Source organism: Myripristis murdjan, chromosome 16 (genome assembly GCF_902150065.1).
Source record: "Myripristis murdjan chromosome 16, fMyrMur1.1, whole genome shotgun sequence".
Classification (NCBI taxonomy): Eukaryota; Metazoa; Chordata; class Actinopteri; order Holocentriformes; family Holocentridae; genus Myripristis; species Myripristis murdjan.
In genome coordinates this window covers 8,802,501-8,824,482 of record NC_043995.1, presented here as the reverse complement: position 1 = coordinate 8,824,482, position 21,982 = coordinate 8,802,501, and the positions used below count along the sequence as shown (strand labels likewise).

At 42.7% G+C, this 21,982-nt stretch overlaps 1 protein-coding gene across 1 annotated transcript in view; it reads left to right on the top strand.

The window, feature by feature from the left end:
- The first annotated feature begins 1,726 nt into the window (after positions 1–1,726).
- The window catches only part of triob (trio Rho guanine nucleotide exchange factor b), a 145,850-nt gene continuing 125,594 nt past the window's right edge, over positions 1,727–21,982 (top strand). The window contains exons 1-2 of the mRNA XM_030071844.1: positions 1,727–1,945; positions 17,890–17,943. Of these exons, the coding sequence (XP_029927704.1) occupies positions 1,876–1,945; positions 17,890–17,943 (124 nt within the window). The 5' untranslated portion in view covers positions 1,727–1,875. The remainder of the gene's footprint in view (positions 1,946–17,889; positions 17,944–21,982) is intronic.

Below are 21,982 nucleotides of genomic sequence, written 5' to 3'. Positions count from 1 at the left end.
AAATAAAATAAAACAAAACAACACTTAAACCACTGGAGACAGAAAATTGCCAGAGTCAGATAAGATTACTGTAAACTTTCTATTGAGAATCACAGACATTCTGTTGGGAATATTTTAGAGATACCATTAGATTTAATAAAAATACTAATAAATAAATCACAAAGCATAGAAAACAAACTGCAATTGCACAATCCCATAGGAATATTATGGCAATATTATGATATGACCTGTGCTCCTTGCAGAGAAGGGCAAGTGACATAATAATCCCCTTACAGGAGTGAATGAAGTGTCCCATTTTTATGATTATTCGGATATTACAAATTAAGTGTTTCTAATCAAACCTGCATCTCCTTGAGGGACTCCGCCGGGGCAGAGGGCTGCGTGGATCTGTTCCGGTAGACGGCTTTGGCGGAGCGAGAGCTGAGGGACATGGCTCAAACATTCCTACACACAAACCCCCTCTTCGATCTCCAGTCTGTAAAATTTGAAGTTCTTCTTCTTCTTCTCTTTTCTTTTCTTTTCTTTTCTTTTTTTATCTCAAGGAATGTTTCTCTTCCATTAGATAATTGCAATGTAAGAGCGGCGTTAGATTTCCTTTCCTGGTTGCTGCGCCAAACTTTGCCTGCATTAATCACGCACGGTCTATGTTGTTAGTGGTTTCCAAGGTAACGAGGCATTTGTGAAAGAAAAAGCAGGGTGGTCCCATATGAAAAAAGCCACATGCTAAATTATGTAACCTTTTTTTTTTTTTTTTTTTTTTTAACTGTAACACTAATAAACATAAAAGTGTGCTTTGGCTACAGATTGCATTAAATTGCACTATGTGAAATTATGCTTACTGAAACTGTATTACAGCTGTGGGGGTGTGTTATCATGTGATACAATAATATGGCTGACGTTTGCGAAGCAATTTCTAAAGGAGAACCCCTAGAGGGCAGCAGAGCACTATCCCATCTAAAAGGGCTGAACTGCAGATGTAGCAGGGAGAATTGGGTTAGGATTGTGGGGCAAATGACCTCATTCTGTAGCATCATCATCATCATCATCGTCATCATCATCACCACCAGGGGTTGAGGGAAGAAATGAATTGTGTTTCACAATATGGCATGAACAGTCAAAACACACAACAGTAGGCCTAATATTCGTAGAAAAAACTGCTTTAATCGCACACCAATATTGTTGGGATGCAATACAAAGACAACCACACACGTGTAAATCTTTATTAGCCTACTGATACCACGAGCCAAAAAAATACAATTAAGTGGGATAATGTCACTTAAAACCTGCTGGTTGGTACCATGAACACACTTCTTTATGTCCATATAAGAAAACTGCAGGGATATCACAGGGGTTTTTATTGTTTGGACACATCTCCCAATAACTGCATCTGGACACGAACTGCAAATAGTGTATGTAATGACTCCCACACTGCCCGCATCAGCACCGCAGTGAGTGACGTTGGGGGCTGCTGTGGCGCACACTAAATTTGGGTGGCGCACAATGCACCAAACCCCACGCCCCCCTCCCCAAAACGGAATCCCAGGATATCCCTCCCCCACCCACCCTGGAAAAGGAATAGCCCTCCTCCTTCTTCCCTCCTCCCCAACTCTTTTACCTCCGCCCTCTCTCACTATCACTCCCCCTCCTCTCCCTCACGTCCCAACTCGGGAGCGCCGCCGATCGGTCGCCAGGATTTTCCCTTCTCGGCCAAAATGGAGGAGGAGGTCTCTCGCTTATTGAAGGGAGCACAGATTGTATGACCGGATCTGTTACAGTGTAAGCCGTAAAGGTTGCCTTTTGCCGAGAAAGAATAATCACACTACTAAAACCCTTGGAGGATTTCTATTTCTGTTTTCCGTGCAAGTGACCGCAGCCATGAGCGCAGGAGAGGGACTGGATGAGGCTGCAAAGGACGCGGCAGACATAGCGGCGTTTTTCAAATCCGGTAAGTAGGAAAAGGGGCGAGCCTGGCTCCGGCAGAGCCACAGTGGAGCTGTCGGTGTGGTCGCTTGTGATGTGCCACATTGTTGCCAAAATGATAAAAACCACTGTCGGGTTTCGTGGGTGGGATGACTATTGCGCGTCGGACGCGCAGGAGAGATGCGCGCGGCTTGTTGTATTTATATCATTTTAGTCCACTGACTTGTCTTTCTGCAGCCTTTGATGAGAATAGCCAAATAACAAGTCCTGAAAAATGTGGTTTTGATAGTTGGGCAATGACCCAGTTTTGCACAGGATGCAGTACAAGGTGTGAATGGTCTGTGCTCGACCACAACCTCTTCACGCTGCAGGGGTATTTCGACGTTAGAGGCAACATCCATCACGAGCCCATTAGATCTGGGATGAACAATTTTGCACAGTAGTTCCGCGCAATCGTGACGACTGAAGAAAAAAAATGCAAACAAACCTGAGATCACGCATCATTCTTTCATCCAGGTCTCTCAGATGGGATGCACAGAGGCTAGGCCGTGGACGCACATATGGGCAATAGGTTGCACTCTACGCACTGGGCCTGTCTGATATTATGATGGCATCATCATAACAAATAAGAACAGGCCTGCCTACGTTTCCACTCTGCATCCCAAACATAAACACAGTGAATAGGTCCTATAGATACGTACTGATTTCCATTTTCATAGGAGTAACCACCTCCTTGGAAAACAGCACGGAGGGACTTTTTAAAAGACGCACATTGTTTTGGCGGTGTTGATAGTCATTCACATTGTTATGAGCATCAGTCTCAGAGGTATAGTATAGTTGTAGTGGGAGATGATAATATTCCTAATAATTCCTAATGTTCCCACAGTGATATGCGATATGTTTTTGCCACTCTAAATCTTACTGATGTCATATTGTTCCTACAGGAATATGTAGGTTTGCTTTTAAGATAAACATAGTTCCTTTGTAAAGAAGGTAAACAGATGTTTTTTCTTCTCAAAAGCAACTTTGATGTAGTCTTATTCAACACGCTTACTGAAAAGGCTTCTTTAAGTGTGTGATCATTGTGGATAGCAACTCTGAAGGCCAGGGCTCTTTTCATTTTCAGGTCAGACACAGGATGAGGAAATGATTTTTGGCCTTGCAAATACTCTCACGGAAACTGACCCAAGTGAATAAACCCCCCCACCCATTTTTGAATTGTTTAAGAAGGATTAACCAAGAGGACTCCGATACTTTTGGGAAGGGATGTTTGAAGTAGTCACATTTCCTATGAAGAAAGTCTCAGGGACAATTTGACTTCAGTAAACATTTTTTTAGCTTGATCTTACACAGGTGAACGGAAGACACTGTGCAATGTGATAGACACTTTAAGTGAGGAAAAATCATACCACCATTAGAGTGGGACCACCCCTGATCCACACCAGGAGAAGCAGCTGTCCCTACATCTCTCAGCTGTTTCTCTCTTTGACACCTGGTGCCTTCTGGTCTGTTGTCCACCATCACCGCAGATCACACACACAAGCAGCAACACATGCACACACAGCAGCCTGCACACAGCCACACAAGTACATGCATGAAAAAAAGCAGTACTTGCATGTGCACGCTCATGCAGATGCATGCACCTGCACCTACACACACACACACACACACACACGCAGGGACACCAGGTTCATGCTTCAGCAGCCTTTAAACCGCATACTTTCTCCTAGGAACTGCTTGTGCCACTCAGACAGTAAGGAATGTTGTCAAAATGGATTGTATTCAAATGCTACAGTCTCTCCGTCGGTTGGTTGGACACCTGCCAGCTTATTTTCCTATAGCTGTGTTATATCAGACCGGAAAGTTGGCTCACAGTGAAGTTGGACGGCTTGGATGTTTATGTAGCGGCAAACGCAGTTCATACAGTATTCATGACGGAGACAGAAATAGGTTATGGCCCCGGGAAACTTTTATAAGAGACTATTATGAGGAGAAAGCATGGAAAAAAGTTGCTGGGTTGTTAAAATGAAGAATAATGCTCAATACCCGATGGGTAATGTCTAATGGCCCGTACTGCCTACTGAGACTAGAAGTTAAGGATGGTTTTAAAAAGTTCCCAGTCATCCTGTTTTATTAATGCTTTAGGCTTGTACTGTATGCCACACTGTTGGGACATAAAAGTGGGACATTTTGGAAGGAGGAGCAGAATGCGCACTAAGTCACGTTCATTCATTCATAGCACTTACTGTGCCGTTAATATGGATAGATCATCAGTCTTTCATTTCATTCGCTCAGCCAGATTTATTGAATGTTTCCATTATGTCATTTCATTCATCAGTACAAATATAATTATTGACCCATTCATTCTGTTCATCTGTCCAAATTTACCATTTCAAACATTTCATTTAGCCGTCCACCTTCCTTTATCCATCTGTTTCACCCATCAAAACTTATTCTTTCCTTTCATTGATTTTTTTTTATCCCTCTCTCCCTCCTCCTCTGTGCAGGGGCAGTGAAAGCAGCCACCCACTTCATTCACTCATTTTCTCTATCGTTGCCATTTTAGTCACGCCTTCATTCCACATCCCTTCCTTTTATATTTCTATCCATGCTTTATTCCTTTGAGTCATCTCTGGTGTTCAGTGGCAATCAACCTACAGCTCAGAATACTGACCCACAGTTGATCCAAACATTCATTTATTCATTCATTCATTCATTCATTCATTCATTCATACTTACCACATGTCCTTCATTCATCCAGCTGCTCCCTGTGCAGGAGAGCTAGAAAAGGACATCCCGCTCCCCATAGCCTCTCCAGCAGGCTGCCTAATTGCTGCTGGCTTGTTGCATGTTGAATTCTTGGCACACAGCTGCCCATCCTTGTTGATCGCAAAGACTTTTGTATGTATGTGTGTGTGTGTGTGTGTGTGTGTGTGTGTGTTTGTATGTGTGTGTGTATGTGTTTCTGGGGCTGTGGGTGCACTTTGGTGCCCTAGTTAGTCAGTGAAGCCCAGAGTATGGAAGCTTCCTTGGTAAACAAGAGCAAAAGTGACTGACTGGATGGTTGGCTGGATGAGTGATTGACTGACTGTCATGCTGACTTACTGAGCAGCTGGTTAGCTGTCTGCAGGCCAACTTCAACGTATTGACTGAATCACCTGTTTAAAGAATAAAGTAAAAGTTGGATGGCTGGCTGAATGGCTGACAGACTGAGTTGTTTGCTGGATGACTGGCTCACTAATTCTGACTGATTGGCCATGTGAGTTGCTTGGTGACTGGCTGAGTGGCTGAGGAGTTGTTGGCCATCCAGCTCCGTTGGGCCATCTTTGGCTGAAAATTGCCTCTAATTTGCATCTTCATCACAATGTCAGACTCCTGCAAAGTACCGTTTCCCGGTCATTGTCAGATTTCTTATTCAAACAATGTCCAAACAACAGAAATATCCCCCCTTTTGAGAAGATGAGGGTTTACAAGTTCCAGGAACATGTCTTGTTTTGTATCTGAGTGTCATGGGGAGTTTTGTTCTGTGTCATGTTTCTCCATGTTTGTTTGCTCTTCAAGCCCATGTGCAGTAACGGTGCATTCAAGACAGCTAGGAGCTTAGACTCAATTATGTAAAACTGGCTTTTTCATTAATAGCTACAGAAACAATAGAGGAAAATTCCAATCGATAGACATTTTCCTCTTGTCCCACATTATATATCATTATCACAGCCATGTCTTTTCCTCCACATGCAAAGTTAGTTCAGTCTGACAGTGCAGGTGCCATTTACTACATCTCATCAGACTTGTTGGCAGTTCATACGCTGAAACTGTTTGAACAGATTCAGAGTTGCGCGAAGATGATGAGCTAGCACTGCTTCATTGAAAGACTACTGCCCCCCTCATGCCACGGAGAATAATACCCTCTAACTGAAGAATGAGTGTGTATGTCGGCTATCAGCTGTAGTCTGTGCAGTGTGTTCACGGGAAGCAACGCAAAACGATCTGAGAATCAGCCTTGGTTAGTGTTAGTTCTTTGAAGTCGGCTTGGTGTGTCCCACCCTAAAGTGAGAAACTAACTGACTGATTTGATTGTCCAGCGTACTGTACTTACTGTTTGGCTGGGTGACTGACTTAGTTTGTACCTATTTGGCCAGCTGGTTGACTGATTGGATGGTTCAATTAAAATATCCATCAAAGCAGTATTTGTTTTAAATTCCTTGTTGGGATCTTGTGCCAGTCTCTAATTTGCTGTACTCGAACAAACAATATCATCACCAGTCCTTGAGAACACCTCATTTTCCTCTTTCCTTGATTATTTTCAGTGAGCAGATGGAGCTCCCTCTCTGAGTCCCACACTGTTGCTGTGGATCACAGCTCGGCCGCTGACTCACTCTCCCAGGTTGCTCATGCCACGACTTAAAGCCTGCTCCCAAAATTGTTGCACTGGTTAATGTTTAGACACAGTCAAATGCTTTCTTGAAAATGTTGAAACGTAGATTGGAGCTAAACTTCCAGAACCTTCGCATCTCATATTAACTCACGATACAACATTTTTTTTCATCCCACTGTTTTTATTTGAGACATTACAGCTTCTGAATACAGCAAAAACTCCAACTGTGGTCTCAGTCCTTTCAGAGGTTGCACTGTCAGCTGGCGTTTAGGCCAAAAATATGCACAGTTCTGTTTTGAATATTTATCGGTGAAACTCCCCTTTTGTTTCCTGTATGGATTACAGATTTGGACTTTAATCAAGCCCTTCTCAAAGTGAGGCGTCACTGTCCAATAGGCAGACTGCTGATTGCTGAGAGCCCACACAAAGCTTATCACCATGTCCCCTGTGAAGTGGAGATATTGGATAATTTGTAATCAAGGCAAGGTGCTGATAACTAGATGTTAGGCAAATCATGAAACAACTGACACACAATCAAGAATTATGTAGCGTAGGATGAGTGTGGTAGGGAATTTGAATTAGTATGAATTTTTGTAGAATTTATATTTACTGAGACTCCAGTCCTTCTGTTTTCAGGGTTGGTTTAGAGGTGAATGAGAGTGGGTGGCATCCCACTTGTCAGCACATTCTCACATGCACATATATTCACTTGCACTTACCATTCGATGTAAGTGCAAAATGAAGAAACAATGTTTACTCTGTTGATTTTTGTCACAGATTATTGTAGAATGTTTCATAAAAAACGTAATGTTTTTAGTGCAATAACTGAGGTGTTTTTAGTTTTACTCAGCCTGCCTTATGTTGGAGGGATGAATATTATAACACATCGTAAAAACCTGCAGTGCTTCAGAACAATTTGGGGTCTCAGTTTATATTTTTTCTTGCTAGACCGTGTCCGATCCATATGGTATCATTGACAACGATGCCAACACCGATTTTGGAGGGGGGAAATTTATCGATTATTGATGTGGCAGCCAAGATAGTGATTTTTTGAGCTGGAATGAAAATAGACCTTTTGTATGTGGATTGTATTGTGCATGGATTTTGCACCAGTATGACAAAAGATACTCAGAGGGCTGCTTTCTTAAACAAATAACTTTAAGAATATGCTATTCAGCATTATTATACATTGCCAACTAATTAATATGGAGTTGGTCCTCCCTTTGCAGCTAGAACAGCTTCTACTCTTCTGAGAAGGCTTTCTACAAGATTTTGGAGTGTATCTGTGGGAATTTTTGCCTGTTCATCCAGAAGAGCATTTGTGAGGTCAGACACTGATGTTGGACCAGAGGGCCTGGCTCGCAGTCTCCATTCTAGTTCATCACAAAGGTGTTGGATGGAGTTGAGGTCAGGGCTCTGTGTGGGCCAGTCAAGTTCCTCCACACCAAACTCACCCAGTCATGCCTTTATGGAGCTGCTTTGTGCACTGGGGCTCAGTCATGCTGGAACAGAACAGGGCCTTCCCCAAACTGTTCCCACAGAGTTGGGAGCATGAAATTGTCCAAAATATCTTGATAAGCTGAAGCATTAAGATTTCCCTTCACTGGAACTAACGGGCCGAGGCTGATCCCAGAAAAACCAGCCCATAGCGTTATCCCTCCTCCACCAAACTTTACAGTCTGCACAATGCAGTCGGGCAGGGAACGTTCTCCTGGCATTCACCAAACCCAGACTTGTCCATCAAACCGCCAGATAGAGAGGCGTGATTGATCACTCCACAGAACACGTTTCCACTTCTCCAGAGTCCAGTGCTGGCATGCTTTACACCGCTCCATCCGATGCTTGGCGTTGTGCTTGGTGATGTAAGGTTTACATGCGGCGACTCGGCCATGGAAACCCATGCCATGAAGCTCCTGGCCCACAGTTTTTGTGCTGATGTTAATGCCAGAGGAGGTTTGAAGCTCTGCAGTTACTGAGTCAGCAGAGCGTCGGCCACTTTTACGCACTATGTGCCTAAGCCCTCGGCAACCCCACTCTGTAACTTCACACGGTCTGCCACTTGCTGGCTGAGTTGCTGTGGTTCCTAAATGCTGCCACTTTGCAATAATACCACTTACAGCTGATGGTGGAATATCTAGGATTGAGGAAATTTCACCAGCTGACTTGTTTCATCATACATACAGTTTGCCAGTCCAGGTTTGTCTCATGTTAGAGCCTTGTGCATGGGAGAGTCTTATTCGCTGTCACCCTCTAATGTCAGGAGAGCTTGTATTCTGTGCTAACATGGCAGACAACATGACACTCTAGACAGGGAGCAACATGGGTTAAGCACAGCTGAACTTTCACATCATCAAGTGGAGATTTTATGTTAGTGAAGAATCTAAACTCTGATCTTGACCAGGGTGGGTCTGCAGAGTCAGCGTCTTTTCTCACTGATGGCTGGTCCACACATTTCCCAGGCGACTCTGTAAAATGCAGAGCTACCATCCTTTTCCATTCATAGTCACAGCCACTAGCTTGCCATTACCTGAATCATCAGTTCACTGCTGACTCTTTTCCCAAAAGCAAATGAAACAAATGATACATTTGAGGCTTTTAATCTCCATGTCTGAGAGAAATGCATTAGATGTTTAGGTTAATCCTCGTCACATTCTAACAAAGCTCTATGGAGTGAGTGCTCTCAGCAAACTAAAAATAACATTTGCAGAACTGCGTATTTTTATACAACAGTAGCTCATAAATAGCTTCCCGACTGAGATGTAATGTAGTTACAGGGTTGGTGTAATAGGATTATTGGACAGAACTACGCTGTGAAACTCAATTGACATAAAAGCAAGTGGATGTATGCAGGCATAGGATTAAATAACTGTCACGATGACATGTGCACGAGAGCCATGCCCCCCCGCATTCATAACAACTTTGGTCATAAGATACTGGTCATCAGTCATACCACCTACAGTGTTATGGGGCATTGGGTTCCTACAAAGATGCAGTGTTTACTGTGTGAGAGAGCCTTCTATTTTTATCGGGGTTCCAGTAATGCAGACAGGCATTTCTTGCTACTGTACATATACAGGGTCATTTGGCAGTCAGCAATTGAAATAGCTGTGTTTTTATACCAAGAGAACAATTGATTGGCAGGAGCAGAAGTCATTGCCTTTGCTTAGTCATTATGGCTCTGTCCTAGAGGAATGGAAAGATTATTAAAGACTTGTGTTGCATAGTCTGCTTGGAAAACCCCTGTGCTATTTCAAATTTGACTTGTTTTTAGCTGGCCTGACAAAATTTTCGAATGAATGAAAAATAAAAAATGAAAAATGCCCAAAGAAAAGATGCATCAGAAACCCTCATTAATCAATGAAATAAAGACATCAGAAAGGCTTGTTACACAGCTCTTTGTGCGCGCCGTATTGAATAGCATGTCTGTCAGTACAATTTGCATTGTGGGTAGAAACAGAATGTCATCATCATCATTGGCAGTGGCAGTATTGACAGCACAGTGAGCCGTGTCCCACTATGCCCAGAGTAAACCCAGTGGCCTATGCCAGTACAGGCTGTAATGGGAGCCAAATCACTGAGCAGAGATGCTGCACTATCTCCTACCACGGTCATAGTTGCCCAAGCATAATGACCTAACATTATCTTGCTTACCCAAGCAGAAACACAAATCTTACATAATCGCATAGAGGAGGAGAGGACTTAAATAGGCCCCTACAGTATGTATCTTGAAGCTTATGAAGTATGGGAAAACAGTGCTGAAAGAGAAGAGGTGAACAGGAAGGCAGAGACAGATATGGTCTGAAGAAGAGAGCCAGAGACAGGCAGGCTACTAAAACATGGAGAAATGCATATTTGGATAGTAATATGAAATAGAAATTACAGTGTGAGAGAGGGAGAAACCGAGAGATAGAGAAAAAGAGGACATGACATACATAGAGGGACAAACAACCCTTAACCCTTCAAATTATAGAGCTGAGGCTTGGGTGGAGTGCACCCTGCAAAATGTACCCTACTCTACTTTCTCTGAGGCTAAAACCTTAAGGTTACATACATGGGTAGCCTAATTGGCAGTTGGTCAGAGTTAAAGACTGCACGCTCAGATTGGCACTGCCCGCACTGTTAAATCGCCTCGGCCTGCATGTGCAGTAGGCTATCTTGCTTCCTCACTTGGAGAAAGAGAATTTTTGGAAAAGAAGGGAAGACAGTCCACCCTTTTTAAGTGCTTCTTTTCTTTATTTAGACAGTGTGATGGTGAGAATGGGGATGACAGTCTTGATTTGAGCTGGATTCATGCAGACTGAGGGAACATGACGAATCTGTGTTGTTGTGTTAGAGTTTTAAGAAAATGACTTGCTTTTAAGCACATTTCTTCATGCATATTTGCATTTATTCAGCATGTTGTTAAAAGGGTTCATTGGCCCTTTAGGCTCACAAACCTCTATCCATAAAAGGCCTTCACTTCAAGTTAATATATGAAAACACACAAAAACTGGGTTTTCGAGGTTTTCACTGTGTAAAAATGATAAGCTGGCCTTTCAAAATATTTGCCATAGCTGAGCAAGGCTGTGCTATGTCTATTGTGGATCAGCTGTGTACGTGTAGCCTGTACCCAGTCCCATAACCTGATCATTGTTTCCACTCATTTTTGCCTTTGAATTGTGTGATTCATGAGAATGGCACAGCTACATTTGGAAACACTCCTCTGAATTCGTTTTCATTGGGACAAATGATATCACAACCTAGGACTGAGCAATATATCAATATAACACAATGAGACACAATGTAATGAGACTCAATATTGACATCAAGGTGTCCAGTCAAAGATTTCATGAAATTTGAATTTGTCCTTGTCACCCGGCCCCATTACAGCCCTCAGCTGACATAAGTCTAGACTAGTAGCTCATTTTTCCTCTTTGGCTTTCTCCAAACAGTTAAGCAGTGCCCACAAACAGGCCAGATCAGGGTGTTGATGCCTTTCTGCATGAACTACCTCTGCAGACGAAACCGCTGTCGATCCTAAGAATTGTGAAATGCAAATGGCCGTGTGGCTGGCCGGCCAGTAAGTAGTTACGAGTGAAAACAAATATGAGCAATTCCAAGCCAGAGTATAAGTCTATATGGGCACGATGCTGTTTTCTCCCCCTCGCCCTGAGTTTATATAAAGAAGGCCTGTTGTATGCTCTCAATAAGGACCAGATGTTCAGATGCTTGTTATAGCTTGTTCCTCTCCAAAGTGTTTATTGGAGTGAAGTTTTATAGAGAAGACAATCACGAGGGTAGCACTGCAAGGCAATTACCTGTTTTACAGAGACCAAGCTGATCGATCTCACCAGAGACTCTTGACCTTTTCAGATTCAGGACATTCGACTTTCAGCAGACATAAAAAAAAAAAAAAAAAAAAAAAAAAAATTCACACCAAATTATTGATTGTTTTAAAATGTCACATGAAGCTTTCTATGGCTGTATGCCTCTATGCTAGGGATAGTCTTACAAATAAATGGACAAGGACAAAGCCTGCTGTTGTTTACCTGGAAGAAAATGTGCAATTATGTGCCAGTGTGGTTGATCTCTAATGAAGTTGAACAAATATTTTAGCTCAGCCTTCATTTTCTGGACAATTTAAACCAAATCGCAAGGCCCACCTGAGCTCTCCTCATCAAATACCAGTGTGTGACCAGCCGAGAGCCACTGCTGAGTACTGCTATGGAAAATAAGCAGAATGATTGCCCAGAGTGCATTGTGTATTTTAAAGTAGAGACTTTTACCTGCCCATTGAAATGAAATCATATACACTAAAATTTAACACTAAATTTTCAAACACAATGGCCATTATTGGATGTTCTATGTAAAGGGGTTTAGTGAGGATATGGTTTCCTAACCTGACCTAAAGTGTTTCAAAAAGCAAAAAATTCAGTATAGAATGTTTATTGATAAGGTATTAAAACAGTATCTAAAATTAATACTTAATGGGACAAAATATGTATATTTACATGTAGAGGACATTCATCTGAATTGTAGACTCTAAAAGTACACTGTCTTCCTATGTGCTGTTGGCAACATACTGTATTTTCGGCACAAGATCCAAATTATAATTTTGCTATTCACATTAAATTTGGAATAAATATCATCTACATGTGCATTTGTGGATTTATATTGAAATGTATATGCATTATACATTTTTTTTTTTTAAATGGCCACACTGGAAATGACCACATAGAGGTGCTTTTTTCCAGCTAGCATGGTGGGGATCGGTCGATTACACCGCCATACACACCATGGATATTGGCTGGTAGCCTGATGTCAATAATCAGGAATTCCAATAGGCTGGTAATGCGGCTGTAGGATGCTAAGTGTTGCCTGGGGGACAGCTTCATTACCTCACACACACTCAAACACACACACACACACACACACACACACTCACACACACACATATGTGCACAGAGGTATAAATCACCACCTCCCACCCACGTCGCCCGGGGCCCTGGAAGTAAGGAAGAGGGGGATGGAGGGACAGAGGGAGCGAAGGAGGGAAAGATAGCAGGATTGCGGGTCATAAAAATAGTCTGTGGGCTGGTCGATGTGTCTCCTGCAAATCCCTCATCTGATAAGAGAGAAATCTCAATCAGTCAACTGCAAACTCCCACTTATTCTTCCCTTTTTCATTCCTTTCATCGCCTCCTCCACTCTTCTCCCACACAGCCTACCATCATTACCTCATACCTCGCCTTTGGTCAGGGTTGTCATTTATTCAAACACTGATCTTGTTTTGTAATTTATCGCCTGTGTTGTGTTTTGTCTCCCGTTTCTTCTTCACCCAATAACTGTTTTTCCTCTCCTGCACATCAGGTGTACCTGATCAAATTGAGCCAGTGTGATAAATCAATACTTCACTTGATTCGCACTTTACAATTTAATATTTTCCACTATACAAAATGCAGTTCCGCAGAGAGTCTTCGGCATGATCGGCTGCTGATAAGCCCCCTCAGTGCTGCACTCAAAGACACAGTGGTGGCGTTGGTGGACACCATACATCATGTCAGCCAGCTGCACACCAGTCATTACACCAAAATATATGTCCTCAACCTTTCCCTTCCAAAACATGAACAAACGCTCAGTTGAGCTTTTCACTTGATATCATTCACTTCTCCCCTGCCTTTTCCTCGATTTTTGCTCTCTATCTTCCTTCTCTGCCATCCCTGCCATCCCTGCAAGCCTTTGGCAAACAGCGACACACAGGAGACAGCCAAGTTCAACATCAGCCCAAACAGGCACAACATTTGGAGCATGATATCATGTCAGGGTGAAGAAAAATCATATTAAAATGGGTTTGGAAACTACTTTGAACTAATTTAAGCAAACTGTTTCGATCCCAGGTTTACAGAAAGATGCAATTAGCAGCTATGGCCAAATCCAGGCATCATATCTTTATATAGCCTTTTTTTTTTTTTTTTTTTTTTTTTTTAACATTGGTGGAAACTGTTGCAGCAACATATAGGCTGCTCGAGGTCAAGATGTCTTCTTCACGCTTCCTCTCCGTACTCTTCCTACCTCAAGACATATATCTCACTCCTTGATGCCCCTTCTCTCTCTGTTCCTCCTGTATTTGCTTTCCTTTCCCCTCCTCTGCTTAGGCTAAGGAAGCATCTGGATCGGGCCTCCCACAATGCCTTGTGCCCCCTTTTTTAAAGACTAGCTCTTTGAAACAGCAGCCAGAGACACATGAAGCCACAGGCCCCAAGGGCTCTGATATGCACACACACACACACACACACACCTCTGAGATTGCATAAGCGTAAGAACTTACTGAGAGAGGTGCAGTGCCTCTCTGTTTCTGTGTATTTTTCTTTAAAATTACCCGTTGGTCAGTTGATCTGTCTAGCTAGTGACTTCTCTCTCATGCTCTCTCTGCACAGTGGATTAATTAGGAGGGGTTGTATCTTCTAAATTTTTGGTTTTCACATGAGGCAGCTTCACATTTATGCTGTGTTTTCATCTTATGTATGAGGTTTACATTGTGACAACAGTTGTTTTATGAATCCAATATCTCACACACTCACTTTGGAGGCACATCGAGAAAGCCTGAATATGTCTCCTTCCTTACCATCACCGAGATCTACACACTTCATTTTGCTGTTGACTTCAGTCTGCACTGATGACATGTTTCACTGTTTTAGCAGACAAGCCAGGGTCTCATGTCAGCCAATATGAAAATGAAAATGGAAAAAAGCAGGGCACAGACTCTGTTTTTGGTGAAGTCAAAGCACTGCCAAAGCACCCTCTGTGTGAGTGCGTGTGTGTGTGTGTGTGTGTGTGTGTGTGTGTGTGTGTGTGTGTGTGTGTGTGTACATGTGTGTGCTTGTGTGCTGCCCTATGCTTGTCTCCTGTCAACAGCTGTGCTCAGTCTGTCCAACAGGAACTGTGGTCTCTCTGACACACACACACACACACACACACACACACACACACACACACAGTGCAACATTCCCCTTGCTTTGAAGACAGCAGCATGCTCTGATCCCTGTCGCGTGAACAGTGCCAGCCCAGCACTCTTCAGGCTTATGGCAGGCTAAACTGCTGCTTGGCCTCTCTGGCTTCGGATGAAAAAGCTTTAGGATAAAACTTATAGCGTATCCCATCACACTGTGATGGTTTTCAGAAACACTCATGTATGCGCCCCATAGTTGTCAACAGAGCTATTGTGGCTGTTATTGTTGGCGCTTGTTATTGGCGATGTTGATGAAGCTGTGGATGCTGGTCTCAATTTTCCCACAGAACAGCGCCAGAAACCTGCCAGAATAACGTCATGGCTTCCGAGAAAAGAAATGTTTTACCTTGTCACTGTCTTAGCAGAAATAGTGCTGTTTTCTTTGTGTAGCACTCACATATCATCTATCACCTTTCCACCCCCAAAAGGTCCTGGTTCTCGCTCTTTGAAGAGGGTTCTAACACCCTAAGCTCCTGTGTTTGTGTTTCCGCCGTACCCCAAGAACAGGGAATGTACTGTAAAACAGGCGATGTCTCGTCACTCTGTAGTGACTGACAACAGCAGAATAGTAAAAGTGGAAGACGCCGACCTTGTCTTTATGTCCATCATTATCATTTACTTCTGTGATGCTGTTGTGTTGAGAGATGTGTGGACATTGCAAAAGAGATTGAGCGTGATAGAAAATCAGGAGCTGAAAAGACTAAACTTTTATTTAAAGTAATGAACTATGATGTTACGTGAAGTTCAAGTTAAACCTTATTATTGAAGAAGGAGATTCAGTTGGTCAATGGAGCTACAAAACTCCATAATGACATTAAGTTGAGATGAATGGTATGTTTGTCTCTCAATTGCAAGCCAAACAATCTCTTGATAGAATGATCTTTCAATCATTTGTGTTTGCTCCCTCACTTCATTTTTTTTTTTTAATGGTGAGGTGATAGTTTCATGCTGTTTGCATCATATGTTTAATCAGACAGGGATGTTGAGTGCTGAAATTCCAACACGGCCCCCGGGAACTTGAAGAATATTACATTGGTTACAAGGACCGTTTTGGGACCCAGGAACTCAAAATGAGGGAAAAGTTCCTGGCTCCTCAAAAGGGTTCCTGTGTTCTGGGGACAGTTCCTGTAGAGGAAAAAGGGCTATATGATATGAATCTAAAGTTTGTTGGACCAATTTGTGTATGTCAATCAAAATTCAATGTGTTTGATATTTTACACCGCACTTCTTTATGCTGCCTTCATAAAGGGGGGTTGGGGGTGGATTTTGAGTGTTCAAGTCTAATTGAAATTGGGACTTTGAAAGCCTCATGTTCTGTACCCAATGACATTCAGATCAAGAGATGTTGGAGCGGGCCTAATAGTGAGTGGACAAGAGGATAAGTGGATTTTTCTTTTTCTTTCTTTTTTTTAGGGGGGTCCAGATTGTGGCCACATGTGAAGCCCAGTCACATGTCTCTGAAGTCTTTTGACTTGGAATATTACATCTTACTTCTGTCCTTCACTGACTCCCTCCCTCCTCATTACCATGTTGCTGCCTAATCCCTCCTGGGCAGCATATGCTGGGACTGGCCTCATCAGAACACTTCTTCTGGCTACATATATGTGCATTCAACAACACTGCAAGATCCCCTGACACCTAAAAGTGATCTTTCTGGTCACTTTTCCGTGTTAAAATAGAAACTTTTTTACATGCACATAAGTCAGCAGCATGCAAACAGGCACCACAGCAGGGTGCAGGCATAAGAAATAGATGCCAAACAGCCAAAATAGTATGTCGGGATAAGCATTCTTCATCTGACCAAATCCTTTCTCCACACTGTACTGTATAAAATAAAACATACAGGATGCAAACAGGCGCTTACTGTAATCCTTGCTAGGCAGCAGCATATGCCAGGCTGTTCTTTTGAGAAAGGAGGCTACGGTAGGAGAAGCCAGAGCAGAGCTAAGCTGCCCCTGTCCCTCATCCCCTCCCTCCCGTGTCTGTCATCTCATGCCACTATAGTGCTCCACTGATGAGTGACCCAGAAAGAAAGTTGGTTTATCAGTCTGCCACCAGACATGCTGTCACTGGCACAAGATGCATGTCAGTCAAAATAAAGAATTAAGTGCTTTTTTTTCCCAAGTCAGGCTGTGATTCTATTGATTTTTTTTCCAGGGTAGAAAATGATGGTTGATGTCATTAGCATGGGGCACATCTCAATCGAAAAAAGAATAACTGCCTCTTCAAAAGGCTCAGTTTCCTATTTCAAGAGAAAAAAGAATAAGGTCACTCTTCCTTGTATATTTATTTATTTTGTTGAAAATGAGATTTGAAAATGGGATGTTACGGATATGCGGATTGGCAGATCGTCCATAATGCATGAGCAAGTTGTGAAGCAGAAACTGTCATCACTGATGTTATTCATGGCAATGCGATTGAGGCAGAAGCCCAATTGTCTCTCACCTGTAATAATAGGAGCTTAACGCAGACAGCGTCAGACACACTCTTTCCAGGTCTTCCTGAATATATTCTGAACATCTTCCTCCCTCAAGATGATTCCTCAGGCATCAGAGATCAGATATCTACTTGGTACCTTTTTATACGATTCGTTCCCCTTATCGGCTGGTGCGCTGCAAGTTGTGTGTGAGTGTGTGTCTGAGAGAGAGGGGGAATGTGCACGAGAGAGTGTGAGGAAAGAAAGAAAGCAAAGGGAAAGCACACAGGCATCTGTTTGGCTCTCTGTGTGGACGTGATAATGTGCGTTTCCGCTTGCTCTTGTGTATATCCAGTATGTGTGTAGACTTAAACATGGATATATACATGTGTTATTGCATGCGTGTGTGTGTGTGTGAGTGTGTATATGCACGCACGTGCATCTGCATGCATGTGTCCGCCGGGCTACAGCATGTCTAATGCCGTTTAATCTCGGGGACTATCCAGATACTCAGATCAAAGCACTGCTCCCTCTCTCATCTGTACTCTGTAATCACAAGGCTCTGACTTCTAACACTAAGATATGGTGCAGGCTGGTGTAATGCTTCACTGGGCCCAGGGACAATCCTCTCACATCTCCTTCCCTTCCCTTTAACTCACTCTCATGTCTTTTTTGTCCCCCTCTCCTTAGATTGCTCTCTTCCAAAATGTGAACCCAAACTGGATGGCCCAGGTCAAACTTCAGGTATGTGCTGCTCCGCTATGATTGTGTGTCACATGGTCATGGGGAATCAAGAGGGAATTTCCCTCCAGAGCAGAAAATGGAAATGCAATTTGTTTACTGCCTGTGTGATACGCTGAATTCTACTGTCTTTGTGTCTAAGACATGCCATTGATTACGATAAGGGCGGAAAGTAATCTTATTAGTCCTGTGTCAAATGTAATTCCAGTTGAAAGTGGGAGCGGGGAACTGGGGCTTTTCATCTTTGGGAAGCTTCAGTGCTCCACAAACTGTGTCTCTCTGTGTGCAAAGAGCAGAAACACAGCTGTTCTATAAGGAAAGCCGGTGCACTCTGGTCTAAAACGCACAGTGTTATACGCGACTGTGTTTAACAAGTAGTCAAAGAAGATGCTGTAGCACTCCGAACAAACTTTATTTTTGTGCACATAGTTCATTCATTGTTCGTTCAGAGTGAGCTACAGTGCGTGAATAGCAAAAATAAAGAGCTTTTGTGTGAGTGACAGTGGTGAGGTTTCTCGGCAGTTTGGTTGTTGATGGCACTACCAGCATGGCTTCTCTTTGACAAGGTTGCCAGATACTGATGACAACTTTTGAAACAACCCGGTTGCCAGAATAAAATGTTGCCATTTTACATTTCTGCAAACCAACCAAAATGTGGAAATGTCACTGTCTCTGAACCAAAAATATGTTGCATATCAACCTTTACACTTAAACCCAATGTGGTGGAGCCTGTGTGCACGAATGCCAGCTAATGTTGGCTCGTCAGGTACTCAGGCCACTTGTGTGTTTGCTTTGTTAGTTTTGCTATCCACCAAAACTACTTGGTTAAGGTTAAGAATACTTGGTTTGCTCATAATAGCTAGTGAACATTAGCAAGAACTAAAAACAGCTCTTGCTTGAGATGGGATTCGAACCCATCTCTTCAGAAGCAAAGTCCTGTTGTTTATACCCTCTGCCACCCCACATGCCTCCAAACACGGGTTTTTGCTCACTTTATACTATGTGACAAAACTGAAAAACATGGCATTTCACTGTATTCTTGATTTTGGTTTTTTTTCCCCTGGCGACTGGGCTGGTTGAAAAGCTAAATGATGTCAAGGTCATCTCAGCCGGCTGTGCTTTGAGAGCAGTTTGCCTCTTTAATGTCATGTATTTCCTGTTGGAACTGGTGGTTTGGATGGAACTTAAACGTGGCGAGGCATCTTTCAATAAACTGAACCAATGGGGCTGATCTTTCAGGGACACCAAGGCAGTTTGAAGGGCAGAGCAAAAATGTAATGTTTTTATTGGACTGGATTTTTTTGGTCATGCCTGCTGGTTCAGCATGACGCGATGTAGGGTTTCAATAAAGCACAGACACACATACACGTCTAAATTTAATAAAGTTTGGGGCATTTATTGTTAAATGGGTGAGTCTGGCATAGATAAGTAGCAAACAAATTTAAAAAAAAAAAGCACTAGTTCATTTCATTGTCTCCCTATACTATATTAGATCTTTTCTGGCAGAATTACTGCACTACCTCGGCAAAACTGTTGCTAAAAACATCATTTCGCCAATGACGAGAGAGTATGTTTCTGAATGTGTGTGTGTTGCTGGGCAAGAGAAAGAGAGAGAGCTAAAAAGTCCAACACGATGCAGCGTGTCCGCATAAAGTGAAATGCTGTGTTCCATCAAAGCATTACCACACTGAGTCCCATTAGGCTCACGCTCCTCTGTGGCATCAGCTAGCAACCACGACCTCACACGTTCACATCCCTAATGCCCCGAGGATATACATACTAAAAATACACTCACCCGCTCTAGGGTAAATTGTTTTTGGGAATAAGCAGGGCTGCTAAGTGGCCCATATTAAACTACATGCATGGATTATCCCAAACGAATGTGGGGCTGGTTGGCTGGCCCTAGATTATTCAGTTTAATCTCACTTGGACTGAAAATGCATTGTAAGTGTTTGGAGCTTTTCCACTGGAAGTCTAACATAAGTCAAAAGGCCTGGCAGAATGTGTGCCAGGAGAAACTGGGATACAGGAGCACAGAGTTCATACGAGAAGTGATGCTAAGAGTACATAAATATATACATTTGAGCTTTGTGAAGAGGCAGCAGTCAAGGTCAAGAGCTGATCTGTAAACAAATGTGAGTAGATTGTGTGTGCCCCCAGGACGCCCCACTTTGGATGCAGTTTCGACCTGATGATTTCCAATTAGGTTACCCAGGGATGAACATTTTACTGGACTATTTTCGTGCGACAGACCGGCCTAGTGTTAAATTATTCCCAGTTGCCAGAATCTTACTGGGGGCTAATGAGAAATGATTTGAGAACTGTCAGCCAAATCTCTGCACAGCTAATGCCCAAAAGTTTTGAACTTAGATCAAAGAACAGAATTGGAAATGGTCTCCTTTTTTATGTTTTCAAAAAAAAAAAAAAAAACTAAGCTTGTCACAGTGTATCTGAGTTAATCAGACCGTTCTGGCCATTTATGTGTGATTGTACGTTGTTCACTTTCAGTTATCCTGAACAAAATGAATTTGCTGTTTAGTGCAGTGTCAGTTTAACTTATCCTACAGCCTTCTGCTGCACTGTAATACATGACTGCAGGTGTGGAAAGTCCTAAGACTGAATACATAGTTTCAATTAGTGATTAGCTGACCCAGCACCTTCTAAACACACACTGCGTGCCGTCGGCCAAAGGAGAAATTGATTTACGTGTCACTGTGTATGAAGCATGTTTGTGTGTATATGTGTGGTTTTTGTGTTTTCACGTTTTTGTGTGTGTGTGTGTGTGTGTGTGTGTGTGTGTGTGTGGGCAGGTCAGTGGGTGCACAGTCATCAAGCTGACCAAACATTCACATATACGTAAATCTCCTCTGGTTATTTTGAATCCTAAGTGGGCAAAAAGTGTTTATTGCCCTTGCTGTTTTGTTTACATCCTTCTGGCAAGTCAACCCTCAGTTATGCCTTTAATGAGAGTTTCATGCTCCCTGGTCTCTCTTGTAGCTGCATCTTCTGCATCAGATTATTCTGCGAGTTGTTAGTGAGATGTGTAAACTTTCTAACACAGTGCTGGCTGTTTCCTGTCTTCCTTTTTGGCCTTCCTCCCTTTACTTCACGTGTTTTCCTGTTGTCCTGATTTGTGATTTGTGATTGTTTAGTATGCAGCATCTTGTGCGGTGCAAGGCTCTACTTTTTAGCATTGCTTGCTTGGCCTATGCTTTGTGAGACCCGTTGGTCCTTTCAGGTTCCTCGTCTTGGCGGAGGCTGAGACAAAGACAAAGGATCTGTCCGGAGAGAGAGCAGGCCCTGGGTGTGGGATCAAATCTCCGGCCAAAAAAAGGCTAAAATAGGCCATGGATATCAGATAAATTGCCCAGGACTAACATCGAGAGCCATTAAAAATCAATAAAAAGACTTCACTTCCAGCTTTTTAATAGATAGAAGAAACATTTATTATATATCAACTTTCAAACCAGTAGTTTCAAACTTATGATCTAAAATTGGTCATAGGACTGGGCAATATGGACAAAATCAAATATCACAATATCTTTGACTGAATACTTCAATATAGACTATTGTGATAATACTGAAGGGATGTTTCTTGGCGCTTTAATAATGCATTTTTGGATAAGTAATCATAAGTAATGTAAAAACAATTATCAGAACAGCTGCAACAGCTTAATAACTTCAGAAAATGGAATCACTTTACTGTAATGCAGCCTTGAAAACCAGGAAAAGACAGCACTTACCTTGTATCACAATATTTTGCTATCCAGAATCCCAGATGATTTCCAGTGTCATATCATGATATCGATTTCATATCAACATATCACTCTACTTGTTCAGTACAAGTATGAATCAGACTGGTATTAATTAATTATTGGTAGGTGAGCCTGTGAGTCCGTGCCAGGGGATGAAACAAAGGGGATGTCTAGTAACATGGTAGACTGTTGCTGTTGGGGCGCTGCCAGCCCTGAGATCAGCTCCAGCCCCTCTACCAACATCAGCCTGTCTCTCCTGTCCGGCCTGTCAGGACCCATCTGCTCTG